The sequence below is a fragment of the Trichosurus vulpecula genome, chromosome 9, assembly GCF_011100635.1.
Source record: "Trichosurus vulpecula isolate mTriVul1 chromosome 9, mTriVul1.pri, whole genome shotgun sequence".
Lineage (NCBI taxonomy): Eukaryota > Metazoa > Chordata > Mammalia > Diprotodontia > Phalangeridae > Trichosurus > Trichosurus vulpecula.
This window is the reverse complement of record NC_050581.1, coordinates 81,159,854-81,179,997: the sequence shown is the minus strand read 5'-3', so window position 1 is coordinate 81,179,997 and position 20,144 is coordinate 81,159,854. Positions and strand designations below refer to the sequence as shown.

General features: G+C 38.6%; 1 protein-coding gene across 1 annotated transcript in view; it reads left to right on the top strand.

Annotated features, from left to right (window-relative positions):
* Nucleotides 1-19,888, top strand: part of HS3ST4 (heparan sulfate-glucosamine 3-sulfotransferase 4) — a 441,509-nt gene extending 421,621 nt beyond the window's left edge. The window contains exon 2 of the mRNA XM_036738925.1: nucleotides 18,823-19,888. Within this exon, the coding sequence (XP_036594820.1) occupies nucleotides 18,823-19,459 (637 nt within the window). The 3' untranslated portion in view covers nucleotides 19,460-19,888. The remainder of the gene's footprint in view (nucleotides 1-18,822) is intronic.
* The last annotated feature ends 256 nt before the right edge of the window (nucleotides 19,889-20,144 follow it).

Below are 20,144 nucleotides of genomic sequence, written 5' to 3'. Positions count from 1 at the left end.
AATGACCATCCTTTTTATTAATAAACATGCTGGCCTTATTAATAAAATGAATAAATTACCTTTTGGAGAAAATAAAAGCCTTTTGAAGTAAGTTGTACAGTTAATATTATTCCCTCTTACAGATGAGAATACTGAGGCCCAGAAAGGGGAAGTGATGGGCTTAGGGTCCTACATATAGAAAGCAAAAAAATTGGGACTCAGAGATGGTCTCCAAATCCAGTGATCTTCTGATTTTAGTATCTTAGCAATGTAGCATAAACTGAGAGATTCTGCCACTAATACGTTGTGTCCCCTTGAGCCAATCTCTACTCCTCTCTTCTCTCAACCTCAGTTTCACCCTCTATAAAAGCAAGGGATTAAACAAAATGCTTTCAGACGTCCCTTCCAACTCTACATCCTAGGATCCAAGAATCATAAGCCTGTAAAATGTTCACAGACCTGTCAGAGTCTTCTTTCCCCGCCTGCCCCCTTGGAGGTTAGAAAATGTCCATGCTTTGCAGAATGAGGAAGAAGCCCAGGCTGGCAGAGCAGGAGAACAGATGAGGGGAGGGGTTTGAACAGTGGCAGGATCAAGGTGAGGAGAATGTTGGCAGCATCCTGGAGAGGGTGACAGGCAGAAGCACAGCTGGGGGAGATGTAGGAAGAAGAGTGAACTAGAGAGCTTTCTCCCAAGAGGGACCCTCACCTGTCAGTACCTGTTAGACAAGAAGCACTGAATACTTTTGTGCAAACCGTCTGGGGAGGGTGTCCTTAATTGTCACTTAATTGTTGCACCTGGCCTTTAGAAGTACTGCTGTCTTTGAAGTTCTGTCTTGGAAAGCATTTTATGTTTGTATGAATAAAAAATCAGAGAGAGAAGTTCAGGATGAACTCCTTGGCCAGGATCAGGTGCTGTGTAAGTGAAAATCAAAGACCATGAGGCTGATGGGAAGGGGCACAAGGGTCAGAATTGTCTCTAGTTGACTTGTACAGAAGTTGATGGTGGGAGCAGCTGCTGTTAGGGTGGGTGATCAGGAGTTATTTAGTATATAGATGACTTATGGTGGAGTAGCTAATAAAGATGACCAGTAAACAGGATTGGTGGGGTAGATTAGTGGTGTCAAACTTAAATAAAAAAGGGAGCCACTAAACTACATACAGTTATCCCTTCCACATTGTGACTTTCCCCATCATGGTTTCAATATGTTGTGAGTCAGCATAAGAAATTAAATGGGAATTTTGAGAGTTTTGTAGAAGCCACAGATGACACTCAAAGGCCAGCAGATGACACAGAAAAAGTTTAGAAACTCAGGAACGCATAAAATATATAATTTGGACTTCTTCTCTGGTACAAAGGGAGGGATAAAACATTTTACCCAGATTTTCCAGATTGTGGAACTGCTGTACCCCTAACTCCCATGATATGGAAGAAATAACTGTATAAAGATGCCTGCAAATGTATATGGACTTAGAAAATCCATACAACAACATTATCTATATTTTATTGTTTCTTGTTCATTTTGTTAAATATTTTCCAAGTATATTAATCTGGTTGATGGGGCACTTAGGAGTATTGCAGGCTGAATTGCCATGTTTAATACCTCTGGTCTAGGTAACCAGTAGTGTTGTTATTATATTCATCACAAACACTAGAAGGATTAAGGGCATCAACTGATACAAAATTTTTTGGCAATTTTTCTATAATTTACTATAATTTTTTAAACACTAGAAATGTACTTTAAGCACTAATAATTACCAATAAATGTTATGATTTTAACTTTAGATAAAAATTCAATCCTATTATATCTATTTTCTTTCCTCATAGATTAAAAAAATATTCTGTGTCAATTGACAAAGCTTAGTCCTTCAAAACACCCTTAGAATTTCAGTCCTAGCATTGTTAATAACCCATCTTCACTGTGTGCATAAATGATGTAATTCATATTAACTATGTCACCATCCAAGATGCTGCCAGCTGATTTACATAGTGCTCTATGGTTTGCAAAATGCTTCATTTGTACTATTTGATTTTATTCTCACAACAATCTTGTGAGGTAGGTGAGAACAGTGACTTCCTTTCACAAATGAGGGAATGGAAGCTGAAGAAATTAAGTGATTTGTCCAAGGTCACACAGCTAGTAAGTACCTGAGACAGGATTTCAACGCAGCTCTTCTTGGACTAGACTCCAAGTCTAGTGCTCTATTCATAACAGATGATGTCTCTCTGATAGTGTAGAATATCAGAAGGTGTTTTGGAGATATTTCTGTGGGCTGGGACTGGGACTAAAATAATATGAATAGGATAGGGATAAACTGAGAAAAAGAGAAGGATATTACAGTTGGGGCAGGGAGGATGGGATAAGGTGGTGTAGCTTAGTGGCAAGAAAGCCAGTTTTACAGTCAGAGGACTTGGGTTTAAATCTCAGCTCTGTTTACTTACTACCTGCATAACCTTTAGCAAGTCACTTTAGCTTCCTGTGTCTCAATGTTCTCATCTGTAAAATGGAAAAATTTGACTCAAGGTCTATCAGGTCCTTATCAACATTAGATTTTATGAATGCCAACAAGGCACAGGGTTAGGCATTGTGTGAAGGGAACTATGAGGAGACAGCTCTGTCTGGAAGAGATTTGCATGGTAGATTGACATGATATAAGGTTGGAAATAATGAGATCACAGATATAGAGCTGGAAGAGACCTTGGTGCCCATCTATTGTAACCCTCTCACTTTACAGATAAAATGTAGGCCAGCACTAGATTTGTTGAAAATTGAATGCTAGCTGGGCTGAGCAGTTTGATCTTCATTTTCAGTGATAACTCACATTTCAATAGAGCTGTAAGATTTAAAAATCCATATCTCCCCCCATCACCCCTGATAACTCTATGAGGTAGGCAATGCAAAAATTTTCCCCGTTTTGGATTTAACCAAGTCCAGAGCTCTTTCGGAAACCTCACTGCTTCAACTACAATTCATTTGTGAATTTTCTGTCTTTTCACTCAGAATCACATCTCTAGTGATCATTTTCTAGGCTTTTGTTGGTCTCCAGGCTTAAAGTACAAATGCAGGCTCATGACTCTAGGACCCAAAGAGACCTTAGAGATAATCAGGTTTAGCGCCACCCTCCCCACAACCCCAGCATAATTTTATAGATGAGAAAACTCATCCCCACAGATGTTAAGTGACTTGCTCAAGGTCGCACAAATGATAAATAACAGAAATGAACTTTGAACTCTGGCTCCCAAACCACTGCTCTTTCCACTGTGCCACACTTCATACTAAATATTAAAATAAGGTTTCTAGGCTTTTTACGTTGAAAATTCTGTGTTCTAAAAGTTTGCTTTCTTTTACCTTAATTCTTTCGAGAACTAATAAAGTGCTTTTGAAAAGTCTTGGGACCCCTAAGGGAAGAAAAGCGAGTATCCACACTTAGTCCTAGGAAATCTTACAGGATTGCAATATACAAAAAAAAAAAAAACCAAAAAAACACTAGGCCAACCAGTGAGAATGGGAGAGGGAGTATAGAAGGAGTTTCCCCACCATGGCAGGTGTGGGGTTCTGGCTACTAAAGATGAGAGAGAGAGAGAGAGAGAGAGAGAGAGAGAGAGAGAGAGAGAGAGAGAGAGAGAGAGAGAGAGAGAGACGAGAGGGGAGAGAGAGATGGAGGGAGAAAGAAAGAGGGAGGGAGATACACTGTAACATCAAAATTGCTAGCAGCTGCTGTGGAGGTGAAAGACCAACTACAAGAGCACACAGGAGGGCTACTAGCACGGGTTCTTTGATCTGCTTTTCTAAGGAAAGCAACTTTAAAGGGTTAACAATTTTACTTTAATTAAACATACCTATACCATTCACCTAGTTCAGGGGGAAAAGCCAGCACCCTGAACTTCAGAGAGAATACGAACAGAAATTACAAGCATACATTATATAAACAGAGCAAATAAACACAAATCAGTAGACAGGCTTCTAACGGTCTAACCATCTAACTAGCAATACATATAGTTACCAGAGAGAGAAGCACCAATATCTGGGTTTTCAAAGCTGGGGGGCTCAGCGACAGCTGAGTCTCACCTGGCCAAATCACACAACACTCTTCCAGTGAGTGAGAGCCTCAAAACAAAGTGCCAACCTCAGATTTACATACCCTTCTCAGGGTCAAAGGGCATCACAACCATGGGACTCAAACCCATGTGAACTAGGCTTTCTTGTTTCTTAAGAAAGTTATCAAACACTCGTGATTCAATTAAAGAAACAAAGACAAGACTCATCAAAGGCACTTGGTTACCTCAGTACTCAGAAACACTCAAACAAAAAACCAACAAAAAGTCCCACTTTGCTTGCCATTATATTTGAAAGGCAAGACTCAAAGGTACCTGATTACCTTAGCATTCCCAAAAGAGAAAACTGTAAAAAAGTCCCACTCTTCTTACTATTACACACACACAAAGAGGGAGAGAGGGAGAAATATATTTACTTATTTACAAGTTCTCACCTCCATTAGAATGTAAGCTCCTTGAGGACAAGGGTTGTTTGTGCCTTTCTTTGTCTCCCTCAGCATTTAGCTGAGTGGCTGGCACATAATAAGCATTTAACAAATGCCTGTTTTTTGACCTGCCAGATCAAAATTCACTAACAAATTTTGGCAGGATAAACCATGGCACCAATATATAACAATATACATATGACTTATGGAGTTGAAGGAGGGGAAGGAATAAGCACTTATTAAGCACCTATGATGTGCCAGGAACCATTCTAAGCTCTTTACAAATATCTCATTGGATCCTCACACCAATCTGTGATATGGGTGTTATTATTAGCACCATTTTACAGTTAAGGGATCTGAGGCAGACTCATCCTAAGTCACTCAGATATTAAGTGTATGAGGCTGGATTTGAACTTGGGTCTTTCTGACTTCAGCACCAGAGCTCTATCCACTGTACAATCTAACTACCGAGTTGAAAAAAAAAACCAGAAGCACATCCTGGGTCAAGTAGAAATTCTATGTTAGGTCTTAGATGTCAATGATTAGAGACAGCAGAAATGGATAATACTTCCCTGAGCCAGGGTCAGTCCATGATGCCAGAGATTACAGCCCAAAGCAATGGGTTTTGAATTCACCCAGCGCTAGAGAGCCTAGTTTTATTTTGATTTTTTTAACAGAGATATTTATTACATTCTGACTACATGAAGAGCACTGTGTTTGCAACAACTTTCTCTCCTAGGTAGTTTGCTTCAGCCACATTCTCCCCTATATCTATGGGCCTTGACCAAAGGCCAAGTTGTAGAAATTCTTTATGATGCAACTCCAGCTCCTAGTCCCTCTCTCCTGGAATTAATACAACTTGGCAATCAGTCACAAAATGACAGGATGGTTTTTTTTTCCTTTAGGTAGAATGAGCAGAACTATGAAATACCAGAGTCAAAAGGAACCTTAGAAGGTAGAATGTTAGCACTGAAAAGACCTTAGAAGATAAAATGTTAGAGGTAGAACAACAGCTTTTACAATAGAAAACGTGGGTTGGAGCAAGAAAGGTCCTCAGAACATGGATCAGAGACTGTAACAGCTAGAAGACAATTCGAAGGTCATCTGACTGAACCTCCTGATTTTTACAAGTGAGGAAGTTAAAGCCCAGAGAATTTATATCACTTGCTTAATGTCACATAGCTGGTTAGTAGTAGTAACATCACTAGAACTCAGGCCTTTTGACTCTCAGGATAGTCAAAACAGTTTAAAAAAAGAAAAGAAAACCATTCCCACTGCTTCAGATTGATAAAAAGGTTGCCTTAATGTGCTCTAGTCAAATACCATAAAAGGGTCCTTCCTTTTATTTTCTTGCATGCATGTGTGTGTGTGTGGGTGTGTGTGTGTGTGTGTAAGCACGCGCTTGTGTTTCCTCCTGTTGCTACAAAGCCAACTGTAATGGAAAGGCATGGCGTGAAAGTATTATTATCTAGTTCAGTGGCTTCTCCCCTCCTGGATGATCCATCAAAAGACATTTTGTGACAAGGGCCCAATTTGCACGATAGAGAAGGCAGCCACAATAATATAATAAGACTTTTTGCCAAAGAATACTCTTTTCAAAAGAAAGTTTCTTAAGGATGGGTCTCAAATTTCTCATCAATATAAAAGATGCCAACAAATGCAGTTGCAAAGAAGTCTATATTTCCATATCCATAGCCAAAGATTCCTGTACCTAGGGCATCTGCATTTCACAGGTGGTGACAGGGATCTGGAGATATCCAGAAGCTGATGATGCTACCATCACCAGGTATCTAATTAGAGCCCCACCCCTAATCTATGCTTCTTTCAGTATAAGATACAATACTTATATTATTATCATTATTATTATTATTTTATAGCACACACATCTTGTCTCTACAGTGAGAACATAAGCATCTTAAAGTAAGGCATCCTTTCTTATTTACACTTTCTGTATTCGCCACATTAACTAGCACAGGGCTCTGCCCCTTAGTAGGTGTTCAGTAAATGGTTGTTGATTGATTAACTCCTCTGTAATTTGAGATCTTAGTCATTCATCGTCATTATCCCCTTCTCCTTCCTCTTCCTCCTTTTCATTCAACCACTTCTTCATTTTCCTCTTTCTTCAAAAGATTCACCAGTGATGGGACTCTCTATATGAATGAGAGCGTGGCCCTTTCATATATTTGAAGATGATCTTCATGAATATATGTGGCCCAAAGAATTCATTAACCTTCTGATGATGGACCTCTTGCATTTAACTAAGCTGGTGTCTGCATCATAGACAAGGACTCCATCATTAGGCCCATACTTAAAGCCTTTCTAGAGACTTCACTTTACTGACATGGCCCTAGAGAATCTAGTTTTATACTATTTCATGAACATTTATTATCTTTTCCTTCTGTTCCTCTATTGCTCCCAAACGAAGATTTAAAAAATCTCTCACTAAACACATATAATCCAGGAAAACAAATTTTCCCAATTGTCCATGTCCAAAAATATGTGTGTCATTTTGGGTTTTAAATCTACTTCTCTGGCAAGAGGTAGGTGACATGATTCATCTTCAGTCCTTTGGACTCATGGTTTATCATTGCCTTAATCAGAGTTCTAAAATTGTTTAAAGTTATTTCTCTCTATAATGTTGAAATTGTGTAAAATTTTCTCCCAATTCTACTCAATTCAATTCACTTCATTTTGCATCGGTTCATACAGGTCTTCTCAGTTTCCTCTGAAACTGTCCATTTGGTTCTTTCTTATGTCACAATAATATTGCATTACATTCATATATCATAATTTGCTCAGTCATTCCCCAATAGGCAAGTACCTCCTTACTTTCCATTTTGGGGCTGCTATGAAAAGAGATGCTATAAATATTTCTAAACAAATGGGTACTTTTCCTCTTTCTTTGATCTCTTTGGAGTATAAGCCTACTAGTAGCATAATTGGGTAAAAGGTTATACACAGTTTAGTAACCTTTAGGGTATGGTTTCAAATTGCTCTCCAGAATCATTGGCCTAATTCACAGCTCCACCAAACCTTGGGTTTTTAAAAAATTATTGTTGTGTGTGTTTAGATCACTACATACATATATATATATACATAGATATATATCATATACATATATGTATATATGTGTGTGGATATATTATGATATGTATATATGTGTATATGACACATAATATGTGTGTATGTGTGTATAGTATTTATATATGTACATATATGTGTATGTGTAGATATAGATGAAATGTTTCACACCCATAGTTGTCCACTTTAGCAAAGAAACAAGGGAAGTACTTTCTCATATCTCTTTTGGAAGGGCTGCACTTGATCATCATCATTTCACAGTGTTCAGTTCTGAATGTTTTGTTACAATTTTTGTTCTTTCCCTTTATGTCATAGACATTGTAAATATTGTTTTCCTGGTTCTTCTTACTTTGCTCTTCACCAGTCATACAATTCTTCTGAAAATTCTCAGCATTCGTCATAATCATCCTTTCTTATAGCCCCATAATATCTCACTACATTCATGTACCATGACTTGTATAGCCATTCTCCCAATTGATGGGCATCTACTTTGTTGCCTGTTCTTTATAGCTATAAAAACTGCTGAGATAAATATTCTGGTCAGGGTAAAGAATTTATTTTGGATGATACTTATTTCTCATCATTAAAAAACTTTTAAGGTGTTTATTATAGCCAAAGATGGGGATATTGGACTGGAAATAAGGAGGTCTGGTTTTGGAGACATTATCCATTACTTACTTCCTGTGTGCCTGTGTGCAAGTCACTTAAATGTTCTGAGTTTCATCTTCTTCCTCCATAAAATGTGAATAACAATATACTACCCATCTCCTAGGCTTATTATGAGGAAAGCATTCAGTAAGCAACAAAATACTGTGTAGTTGTGAGAAGTTATTAGCATTATCAGTGTTATCATCTGAGGAGGGTTCTGGTTGGGCACTCTTCTTTGAATGATTTAATGACTTTAAGTGCTATAGAAATGTTAGCTATTGTATAAACCTATGGTCTACTAGAACTGCCAGATCTTTTTCATATGAATTGATTTGTTGTTCAGTTGGTTTTCAGTCATGTCCAATTCTTTGTGATCCTTTCTGGGATTTTCTTGGCAGAGATACTGGAGTGGTTTGCCATTTTCTTCTCCAGCTCATTTTGGTCACACTGCTAGTAAGTGTCTGAGGCTGGATTTGAACTCACCAAGATGAGTCTTCCTGACTCCAGACCTGGCACTCTATCCACTATCTAGCTGTCCCATATTCCTATCTAGCCGTATGCGTAGATTCAGAGGGCAGAAGTTGGGCCAGTAAGGTATTGTTACAGAATGACAGATTTCTCTGGATCTAAAGGGAAATTTCTTAGCAATTATAGATGCTTAGAGGAATGCAGCCCAATTCACTCTAGCTCCCTCCTCCCCAGATGCACATTTAAATTATGAATATTTTCTGTCTGTTTCCCCTTTGACCTTTAGAGATATTTAAAGGACTCCTAAAATTACAACTAAAATATGCCTCAGCATTTTACAAATATCTTATTAATCCTGATTTTTTGATAGGTTTCCAGTAGGGGCAAATGGTAGGTGTGCTGAGACTAAGATTGGGGACCCCCTGCACTCTTCCCCTGTATTAATCACTCCCCCTACCCTCTCCTTGGAATCCGTTTCATCAGGAGTCTTTGAGAAAGAAAATTGCTAATTTATGCACCATTTGTTCAACTGGATAATGCATTTGGGGAAGTTAAAGATGCCCCATGTCCCTTTAATTCAGACAGACCAAGGGCAATATGTGCCATTGACCCTTCAATTTAGAATAGCCACTTCATGTCTAATATTCATGATCACTCTCCCCCTTGATATTCATGATATTGTCCATTTGCTGCGCTTGAGGGGGCCCTAGAGAGGAATATCACAAATTGTACTGCATAACTAGATTCTGCTAGAATTTCTAGGGCTTCTGGACTTTCGGTGGCAAGTGATAGATTATAGAATGTTTGAGCTGCAAAGGACCTTGGAGGCCAGCTAGTACAGCTCCTTCACATAAAAGAGAATATATGTGTATCCCCGAGAGGACAAGTGATCTTCCCAAGATGATACAGCTAGTAAATGGCAGAACTGTGATGAGAACCTAGACCTCCCGACTCCATGTCTATTTAGACCACAAGATTCTATTCAGAAGATAATAACACCAAAATGTATAAATGTAATACATATTAAGGTTGCTAATAGCAGATTGTAATTAGCACAGTCATACATACAAGATGATGTTAAAGCTAGTTGGACAATGTCTAATAAACATGCAAGGCTGTGATATCAGCTGAGTAATCCCATGCAATGGTTGTTTGCTTCTGGCCAAGGTACTGATGCTAGTGTCATACTTGTGATGAGCACCCAAGATACTGTTGAAAAGCTGTTCCAAGCCCAGACACATTGTTCTCACACCATATGGTTATATTAAAGTGCAGTTTCCCAAAAAATATTGTTACTCAGAACCCAAACATAGTTGGCTTGCTATATGGGGCCAAACAACCAGGGTAACCCCATGTCTCAAGGTGACTGCTACTTGATGTTTTTCAGCCTTTATGCCATGAAGCCCAAAGCCAGGGGCATCCAACAAATATAGAACCTTTCTGCCTCACCTGTTGGGAGTTATTATTGCCCCAGGCAGCTGATTTCAGGACAGGTAAAGATACTCAGAATGCCAGAGATAGCTATTAGATGATGGAAGTTCCAAAGAGGTGATTGGAAATGCATTTTTCAGACAGCCTTATTGAATGAATGACCATAGTCCCATGGTTAGCATTCTAGGCCCTAAAAAGAAACAGAAGACATTTGCAAAGGTACTGGCTTTTTCCCTCAGGCATCATTACTTGAAAGACAACAGGTAGTGCCTTTGAGATACACTCCCAGACAGTAGGAAAATCTGCTTAGTTTGCATCTAGTTTTCACCAGTTGTCAAAACATCTCAGAAATCTGTCCTACTTGGTCCAGTTCTGTGGTTCTTTCCCACTCTCTATGGATAAGCATACTATCAGAAAGCCTGTCGCTATTTTATGGGAACACATAGACAAGATACACCTCACTGGGACGATCCTGAAAGGACAGATTCTCAGGAAAATGTGAAAACTCATACAGGGCATAAAAGGATGGGATCCCATAACACTGCATGAGGAAATTCCTTTAGTTGCATTTCATGCCTGTTAGAAAAAAAAACAGTTTCTCTTGCAGGAAATTGGTTTAATGAGGCTGAGATGACTAATAAGTGTCAGGTCACTAGTATCAGAAGTGTCCCTGTTGCTGATTTTTATAGGTCAAGCTAAATGCCTACATCAAAGACAGAAGGGGATGTTGGGTTATGGTAATATACCTTAGCAGGTTTGTCTTAAATTCTATTTATCTTCCACCACACACTCACATGTGCATAGCCTCTGTCCTGAAGGGCCTTAAATTCTAATGAGGTAGATATCATATACTTATATCAGTATGTATAAGATAAATAAGGAGCGAGTGAAAAGTGGCCTTAGGATAGAAGGCACAAGTAGCTGGGAGGAGCAGGAAAGGCTGTGTGCAGGAAGTGATACTTGAGGTGAATCTTAAATGTAACAGGAATTCCAAGAGTTAGAGGTTGGGAAAGAGAGCATTTGGGGTGGTGGTGATGAGAGAAGAGGGAACAGCTGTTGCAAATGCAGAGAGACAGGAGGTGGATCATGTGTGAGAAAAAGGAAGTCTATCAGCATGGCTCAAACACAGAAGGGGACTTGGAGTGGAGTAGTATGCTAAAAGACAGGAAAGCTAGGAAGGGAGCCAGGTTAGGAAGAGAAGAGAGTGTCTAGGAGGAGGGTCTGGTCAACAGTGTCAAAATTTGCATAAAGGTCAAGAAAGAAGAGGACTGAGAAAGGATTTGGTAATTAGGAGACCGTTGCTAACCTTAGTGAAATCAATCCATTTGAGTGGTCAGTTCAGAAACCAAATTGCAAAGGGTTTAGCTGCTTACCATCAAGCAGCCTTATGTCATCCACCAGGAATATTGTCTAGCACAGTGGTGGTTGAAAAGGTCTTTAATGGGGGTAGCTAGGTGGCACAGTGAGTAGAGAACTGGCTCTGGAGTGAAGAGGACCTGAGTTCAAATTCAGTCTCAGACACTTGACGCACTTACTAGCTGTGACCTTGGGCAAGTCACTTAACCCCAATTGCCCTGCCTTCCCTCCTCCAAAAAAAAAAAGAAAAAAGAAAAAAAGGGTAAAAGGGTGAGGGTCAATGTAACCATACTATACATGTAAGTGTGTGTGTGTGTGTGTGTGTGTGTGTGTGTGTGTGTGTACCCACTATACTCAATTCTTAGCTCTGGCAAATAGCATCCTAAGAAAAGTCTAGTGTCCAAGTATGGAATAAAGAAAAGGTGAGGTATGGGTCAACATAAATTCATTAGAAAAAGACCTAAGGTTTGACTTGGCTATAAGATCAGCAATAAGAGGGTGGAAAATGACACAGTCTTAGACTGAATTAACTGAAGTATTATGTCGAGATCAACCTAGTCTCACCATAGTCTATAATGACTAGGTCATTTCTGGAAGTATTTTATCCAGTCATAGGAACCACATTTTATGAGGGGCAGTCCTGAGGTTCAAGTGCTGACTCTGCCTGTTACAATTAGTGTGTTAATTAAGGCTCTTAAGTTCTCTGAGCCTCAGTTTCCTAATCTATCAGGTGAAAGAGAAGATCTCTTAGGTCACTTCTAGCTCTAAATCTATGGGTCTATGACGGTGTGAGTGAAGTGAGCTTTCAAGTCAAAGAGCAATAGCCAATCATGATAGAGGCAGAACTACCTACCCCTCTCACTGCTGCAGGGAAAGTAATTGAAAAGCACATAGATATACTCACACTGGTGCTCTAAGGAAGTTTGACCATTTTGTAGTGATGGAGCCTACACCTGTAACAACATCATTGTGATACATTTTGTAGATGGAATATTGAGACAAAATTAAAGACTCTAGAGAATTCCTGAACTCAGATTCTCACCTGCATTTCTTTTTTTTTTTTAATTCATGCATGTTCCTGGCAGTTCTTCTTGTAGGATTTACATTTGTTTTGTCTTTATAGAAGGCAGAGGTCTTCGCTGGTCTTTGTAGGTTGTGGGAGTTAGCTGGGGACATGACCGGATCTAGCAGATCACACACAGAGGAGTAAGCCTCCAATGAGATCTGGCCCAAGATTCTGTTGACTTAGAGCAGGGAGCAATGGTTCATTCCTGACAAATTGGTAACTCTGGATTCTGGGTCAGTCTCAGGGAAAAAAAGAGGCATTTCCCATTTTTGATTTGGTGGTTACATCTGAATTAATCACTTGGAATCACTGGGTGAAACATGCACCTGGTCTTAAAAATATGAGCTTGAATTTCATCTAATGACTTAGCAGATGTTTACAAAGCAGCCTAACCCCTTTTGGGATTTCATATTCCCTTATGTCTTCCTCAGCTGAATCCTAGATTCCATTATCTTTCCCTTTAGAAATTACGCATATAGTAGACATCCAATAAATAAAATAATAGTATCATAAAATGTCAGAGTCAGAAGGTACCATAGAATATAGAGCACAGAATACTAGATGTAGAAGGGACCTTATAATATAGAAGGTTGGAGCTGAAAGGAATGATAATAATAATTGCTAACATTTTTATGGATTTAAAAGGTTTAAGGTTTTCAAAGTGCTTTATATACATCACTCCATTCACTTCTTCCAAGAACCTTGTGAGCTAAATATTACAGATGTCATTATCTTCATTTTATAGATGGAAGAACAGAGACTCAGAGAGCTTAACCTATGAGCAAGCAACTAGTGTTAGAGAGAGGATTTAAACCCAGATCTTTACTGATTCCAAGACAGACAGTCTTTCCACTATACCATGTTGCCTTCCCAAAGGGCATGGGATATTCGTACATAGAAATTGGAATATTTGAGTTGGAAAGGATTGAAAAGTTTTCCAATCTAATACCTTTGTCTTATAAATGAAGAAACTGAAACCTACCAGAAAATATAAAAATACATGGATCTTTCCTTAACATAGTAAATGATTTATATCTAGAATCAAGAGCCAATATTATAAGTATTGGTGATAAATTAAAGTCTTTCACAAGAGGTCCCAGGTAAAGCAAGGAAGTCCACTGTCACTACTATTGAATACAGTCCTAGAAACGATGGCTGTGGCAATAAGAGAAGAAAAGCAAATTCAATAAATATGCATAGACAAATAGGACACAAAATTATTGCTTTTTTGCAGATGATATGGTGACACATTTAGAAAACCCTAGAAAGTCAATTAAAATTTTTTGAAATAAATGACTAGCAAAGGTGCAGGATTTAAATTTTGCCACTTATATGAATTAATGTCAAGTTTCTTTTATATTAAATCCACATGAATTAGTATTTATGTATATTATCAATACCCAGTGGAAAAACATAGAAAGAAATTTGATTTAAAATAACTACAGAATTTATTAATATTTGGGGATATACTAAGATACACACAAGAGCTATATTAATAACATAAAATACTATTTAGGGAAATAAAGACAGACATAAATAATTGGAAAAGTATTACTTGCTCATAAGTAGGCCAAACCAATACAATACAAATGAAAACACTATAAACATTAATTTACTTATTCATTGCCCTGCTGATCAAACAGAATTTTATAGAATTAAAAAAAATAATCATGGAATTAATCTGGAGGAACAAAAGGTCAAGAATCTTGAGGAAAATAATTATTAAATAGTTGGAAGGAAGTCTAATTGTGCCATATGTCAAACTACAAGACGATATCCATCAAAGCAGTTTGGCACTGGTTAAAAAAATAGAGGTCTATCAGAGCAGCAGATTAAGTACACAATACAGTGAAGCAAATGAACGTAGAAACCTAGTATTTTGTAAACCCAAAGACCCCAGTTGTTGGTGTCAGGACTCACTATTTGACAAAATCAACAGGGAAAACTAGGCATGTTCTGGCAGAAACTAAGTTTAGATCAACACCTCACACCATGTACCAAGATAAGCTCCAAAACAATATATGACCTATACATAAAGGGTGACCTCATAAACTGATTAGGGGAACAGGGATGAAATTACCTTTCAGATCTATGGATAGAATCAAAGTTAATGACCAAACATTGGCAGTAGAGGAGCAAAGAAGATAAAATAAACAATTTTGAGCACAAAATGTAAAAGATTTTGCACAAACAGATTCAGTATATCTGACCTTAGAAGGGAGTTAAGTGGGAGAAATATTTGCAACAAATTTTCTCATTAGGGTCTCATTTCCAAGATATATAAGGAACTGATTCAAATTTATAAGAAAGTCAGTTATTCACCAATTGATAAAGGGTTAAAACATATGAAAAGGCAGTTTTCAAGGGATGAAATCTGTCATGTCTTTAACTATATGAACAAACTCTCCAAGTCAGTAATAATTAGAGAAATGCAAATTAAACAACACTGAGATTTCACCTCACACCCATCAGGCAGGCAAAGTTAACAAAAAAAAGTTGTCACATGTTGAAAGTGTTGCAGGAAAACAGGAACACATGGACATTGGTGGAATTGTAAATTGGCCCAGACGTTCTGGAAAACAATTTGGAACAATGCCTCCAAATTACTAAACTGCATATCTTTTGACCCAGTAATACCATTATTAGGTCTATACCTCATAGAGATCAACAAAGAGCCAAAGTTCCCATGTGCACAAGAAATACTTATAGGAACTCTTTTCATAATGGCAAATAATTAGGAAATAATGAATTGCCCATCTATCAAGGAGTGGATGAGGCAATTGTGCTATGTAGACATATGGAAAGAGAGCTTGTTTCAGAGAAAACTTAGAGAAATTGTGTGAACTGATGCAGGGTGAAGTCAGTAGAGCTAGAAAACTATTATATAGTATATAACATCAACATTCCAAAAAGGAACCATTTTGAAAGACTTAAGAACCTTGATTAATGCAATGATTTACTATAATTACAGAAGAGTATTGATGAAAAATGCTACCTACCTCCTGACATAGAGATGATGGACTAATATATAGACTGAAATTTACATTTGTGGACATGGACAAATGGCAATTTGTTTGTCTTGACTATGCTTCTTTGTTATACAGGTTTTGTTTTTCAGGGCGGGGGAGGAGAGGGATTGGTGTTGAGAAAAAAAAGTGTTTGATAATTTAAGATTTTTTTATTTAAAAATAAAGAAGTGACTTGCTGACCATTATGCAGTATGTGATAGCACCAAGACTATACTCTTAATTCATTAGTTGGTTGATTGTTTCATCCTATACTAGCCTCAGAGTTAATATGCATTCATGACACAGCTACTATTGAGAGGTACCAAGGAGAGCTCCTACACAGGTTTTAAAGTCAATCTTGATTTTAAGGTATCATAAAACTTGCCCCTTTCATTTCTTTTTCAATGGAAACAGAAGACTATAATTCTCTAACATATTTATTATGCAACGTTATATACTATAATTATCATTAACAGTGTCTCATCCCTCTACTTAACTGACAACAACATGAATGATAACAATATGCCCGTATGTGGGTATAGAACTTTGTAGGCTTAATAGCCCATTCACAAGCATGTGCTTATCAGAACGGTCCTCCAAAGGAAGCAGGGGAGGTATTATTATCTCTATTTTACAAATGAGGAAAGTGAGGTTCAAAGTGACTTGCCCAAGGTCACACGGAACAGAAAGTGGTAGAGCTGAAACTAGAATTCATTTCTTCATTTGTCCAGTCTCACTCATTTTCTGTTTTACCAAACTGGCCTAAATCCAAAAATTTAGAATGATTGCTACTGCTCCTTCTCTGAACCCCTAGGCTGAAGTAAATTCAGTTTACTCTATTGAACAAAAAAAACCATTTTTTTGGTCTTTAACCTGTTAGTGAACATGTTGGAACTTAAAATACTCTTATTTTGTAAAAGAAAAAAAAACCCTTAAGGTGGGAAACAAGTCAGTGCATCAGTTTTCCAAATGGAACCTTTTCTTAATGATAATTCATCCATTTTGAACCTTTGCACTGAACTAGAATCATAGGCTCTTAGAATTAGAAAGGAAAGGCCCAAGACTTTATCTAGTCCAATGTCCTTGCCTTTATCTAGTCCAATATCCTTGCCTTAGTAGGAGCTAGGTGACTCAAATGTTGGTCTTAGCCTTACTAACAATAAATTAATAACAGTCATTTATCACTTTCAAGTTTACAAAGGGCTTTCCTCACAATCATCATGGGAGGTAGTTTAGTTTAAAGATTATTTACCATTTCACAGATGGGGGAACTGAGACACTCAGTGTGATGAAATGAGTTTCCTATGAGCCCGTGGCTATTAAGTTTAAAAGCTTGGATTTGAATCCAGGTCTCTTGACTCCAAGTTCAGCACTCATTCAATTACTCTGGATTATAGGATCACAGCATTTTTGTAGTATTTTAGATATAAAAGAATTATAAAGATCAACTAGGCTGATTCCCTCATTTTGCAGGTGAGAAGTCTGTAGCCCAGAGAGGTTGTTACTTGCCCAAGGGCACACAGGGAATCAGTGATAAAGACAGGATTTGAGCTAAGCTCTTCAAAATCCATATTTAACACTCTTTACATTATGTTCTGCTCCCCAGCATGTGCCTTTGTTAACCCTTTGACAAAATGAGGATATTATTCTGCATCTTTTCTCATTTTCATTATGTGAAATTTTCTTAAACAAAAATAAAAACAAATGAAGACAAAAACAATTTAACGGATATGCAATTAGTCTGAATCATTTGGAAGGAAGCCATCTCTTCAATTCATGGTATCCTGATTTTGGTTGGTATGGTTGCTTTGATCAGAAAGTTTCATGTTACAGAATTATTATACCCTCTCAAAGAAAGTCTAGCTACATGTTAATTTATCCGCTAGGCAAATTTCTTTTGCCTAATAAAAGTGCTTACTTAGGAAGCTTCATACCCAGTAGCAATTAATTATTGACAGAGCATGCGAATTAGAGATAAAAGAAAAGTCGTTCTTTCCTCGCTCACCAGATAGTAAATAAATTTAATTATGGTAGGAGAAGCTAGGGGATCTTCTTTCGTATTAAGTTTTATTAGTTGAGACATTTAAAAGCATGTCATCATAACAAAAAGGTCTTGTGTAATCCTAAATGTACCACTTTGGTGCAGGGCTCAGAAGTGAATAGACTTAATTGAGCAAATGGTAGCAGATGGCCTGCTGTACAGACAGGTATTGTACAGGTTTATTGTCAATTAACTTTTGTCTACATATGCCTATGGCAAATTGACTGTATAATATGTTACTGAGCCCAGCTTTAACACCTGATAGACTTACCATGCTCTGATTAGGGGGATAAATGATGCCAAAATCCCTTTGATTTCTTGAAACTCTTACCAAAGAGTTTAATTTTTAAAAGTAAACATAAGAACAAGCAATGGTCTTTGCAAGTCAGGAGATCTAGGTTTTAATCCCAGCTTTGCCACTGGTTTGCTGTGTAACTGTGTAAGCAAGTCATTTCACCTTTAGTGGCTTCTGTCAAATGGTGGAGTTAGACCAAGTATTCTTTAAGGATCTTTCTAGCAATAAATACTGTGGTCTAACATTATGTTTCCCTTACAACTCTACAATCCCATGTTCTCAGGTTCCTTCCAGCTCCAACGTTCAATATCCTGGCATTTTATGTTCCAAAGTTCTTTCAAACTCTGACATTTTTCTTCTAATTTTCCTGCCAGCTCCAGTATCCCATTTCCTGTATTTTAAGGTCCCTTACAACTCTGAAATTCAATAGATGAGAGACAGGTAGGTAGGTAGGTAGGTAGGTAGGTGGATAGATAGAGTGAGCATTTATTATATACTTAATATATGTTTGGCACCATGCTAGGCACTAGGAGCTTACATTCTAATGAAGGAAAATGACATATAAAAGGAAGTTGGAAAGGGGAAAGGGTTGCCACCAGCAAGGAGGTATAGTCTGGAGCTCAGTTAGTGAAGTGGTGCCTTGGTTCTGGGTAAGAGAAATTGAAAGTTCACCAATCAGAGCCCAGAGTGGTTCCAGGGGCAGGTTCCAAAGTTCCCATGGGCAGGAGGTGAACATGATGACTAAAACAGAGGTGTTATCATTGAGTCTGGTGCTCAAGAAGTTCTGTCAGACAGGTTTGACATTCTCTGTTTTAAAGTCCTCTCCAGTTTTAAAATTCTAGGATTCTATTTTGGATCAGTTTCTTTCACTCTCTGTGATTCTTTCATCTCAAAGGCTATATGCTGGGTGAAGGGGGAAAATGGAAATTATGAAGTGGGAATAACAACTTTCTCCCCTTTTTTATTCCAGAAATGTAATGCCCAAGACCCTGGAGGGGCAGATAACTATGGAGAAAACTCCAAGTTACTTTGTAACCAATGAAGCTCCCAAACGCATCCACTCCATGGCTAAGGATACCAAGCTGATTGTGGTTGTGAGGAACCCTGTGACTCGGGCAATCTCTGATTATACACAGACCCTGTCCAAGAAACCAGAGATCCCAACCTTTGAAGTGCTGGCCTTCAAAAACCGGACCCTGGGGCTGATTGATGCCTCCTGGAGTGCCATCCGCATTGGGATCTATGCCCTGCACCTGGAAAATTGGCTTCAGTATTTCCCCCTGTCTCAGATCCTGTTTGTCAGTGGTGAGAGGCTTATTGTGGACCCTGCTGGGGAGATGGCCAAAGTGCAGGATTTCCTAGGCCTCAAACGGGTGGTGACTGAGAAACATTTCTACTTCAACAAAACCAAGGGGTTCCCTTGTTTGAAGAAGCCAGAGGACAGCAGTGCCCCAAGGTGCTTGGGCAAAAGCAAGGGGCGGACTCACCCCAGGATTGATCCAGATGTGATCCACAGACTGCGGAAATTTTACAGACCCTTCAATGTTATGTTTTACCAAATGACAGGTCAAGATTTCCAGTGGGAACAGGAGGAAAGTGACAAATGAGGCTAGAAATTCTGGGGAAAGCAATCTGATAGTTTGAGGTGAATCACTGTCTGAGATGTGAAACTCCCCAGAGGGCTTGTGGCCACAGCCTGGGAGCCAGGCAGCTCTCAACTGGTTGGTCAGGTTGCAGAGCTCCCGCCCCTGCAGAGCTGAAAACTTAATGTCCAAGCAGCTAGGAGGTCTTCTTTTTGGGTCTCTCTCCCTTCAGTTCTCCCTCAACTCTGGTATGTTCATTATCTAGTCAGAAGAGCTTGGGGAAGGAGTAAGTGGGAGATTGCTTTCAGCACAGTCCCCAAAGGCAAACAACGTCTGCTTTTTACAGCCAGCACATGATTAACCTGACTCCAGCCAAGACCTAGCACCTTGGTCTTAGCTAGTAAATGTCACTGGCCAGTATAGTATGAGGGCAATCAAGAAGATCCTTCCCCCCTCACCACACACACACATCCTTAGCAAAAAACAGGGGAGAAATTTAGCTTGAAGAACCCCACCCTATCCCTTGCCAGGGTGTCTGATTCACCCTGTATTTGACAGCTCCTTATCCTTCAAATGACCTCATTTCCTTATTCTTTGCACAGGCATATTAGCCCCTCTAACTAGGAGTCCCCTGAGGCTCCAAAGGGCCATTTATAAGGAGGGGTGAAGGAGGGATCATACCTGTCTGTGCAAAGACCAAATGGCCCTG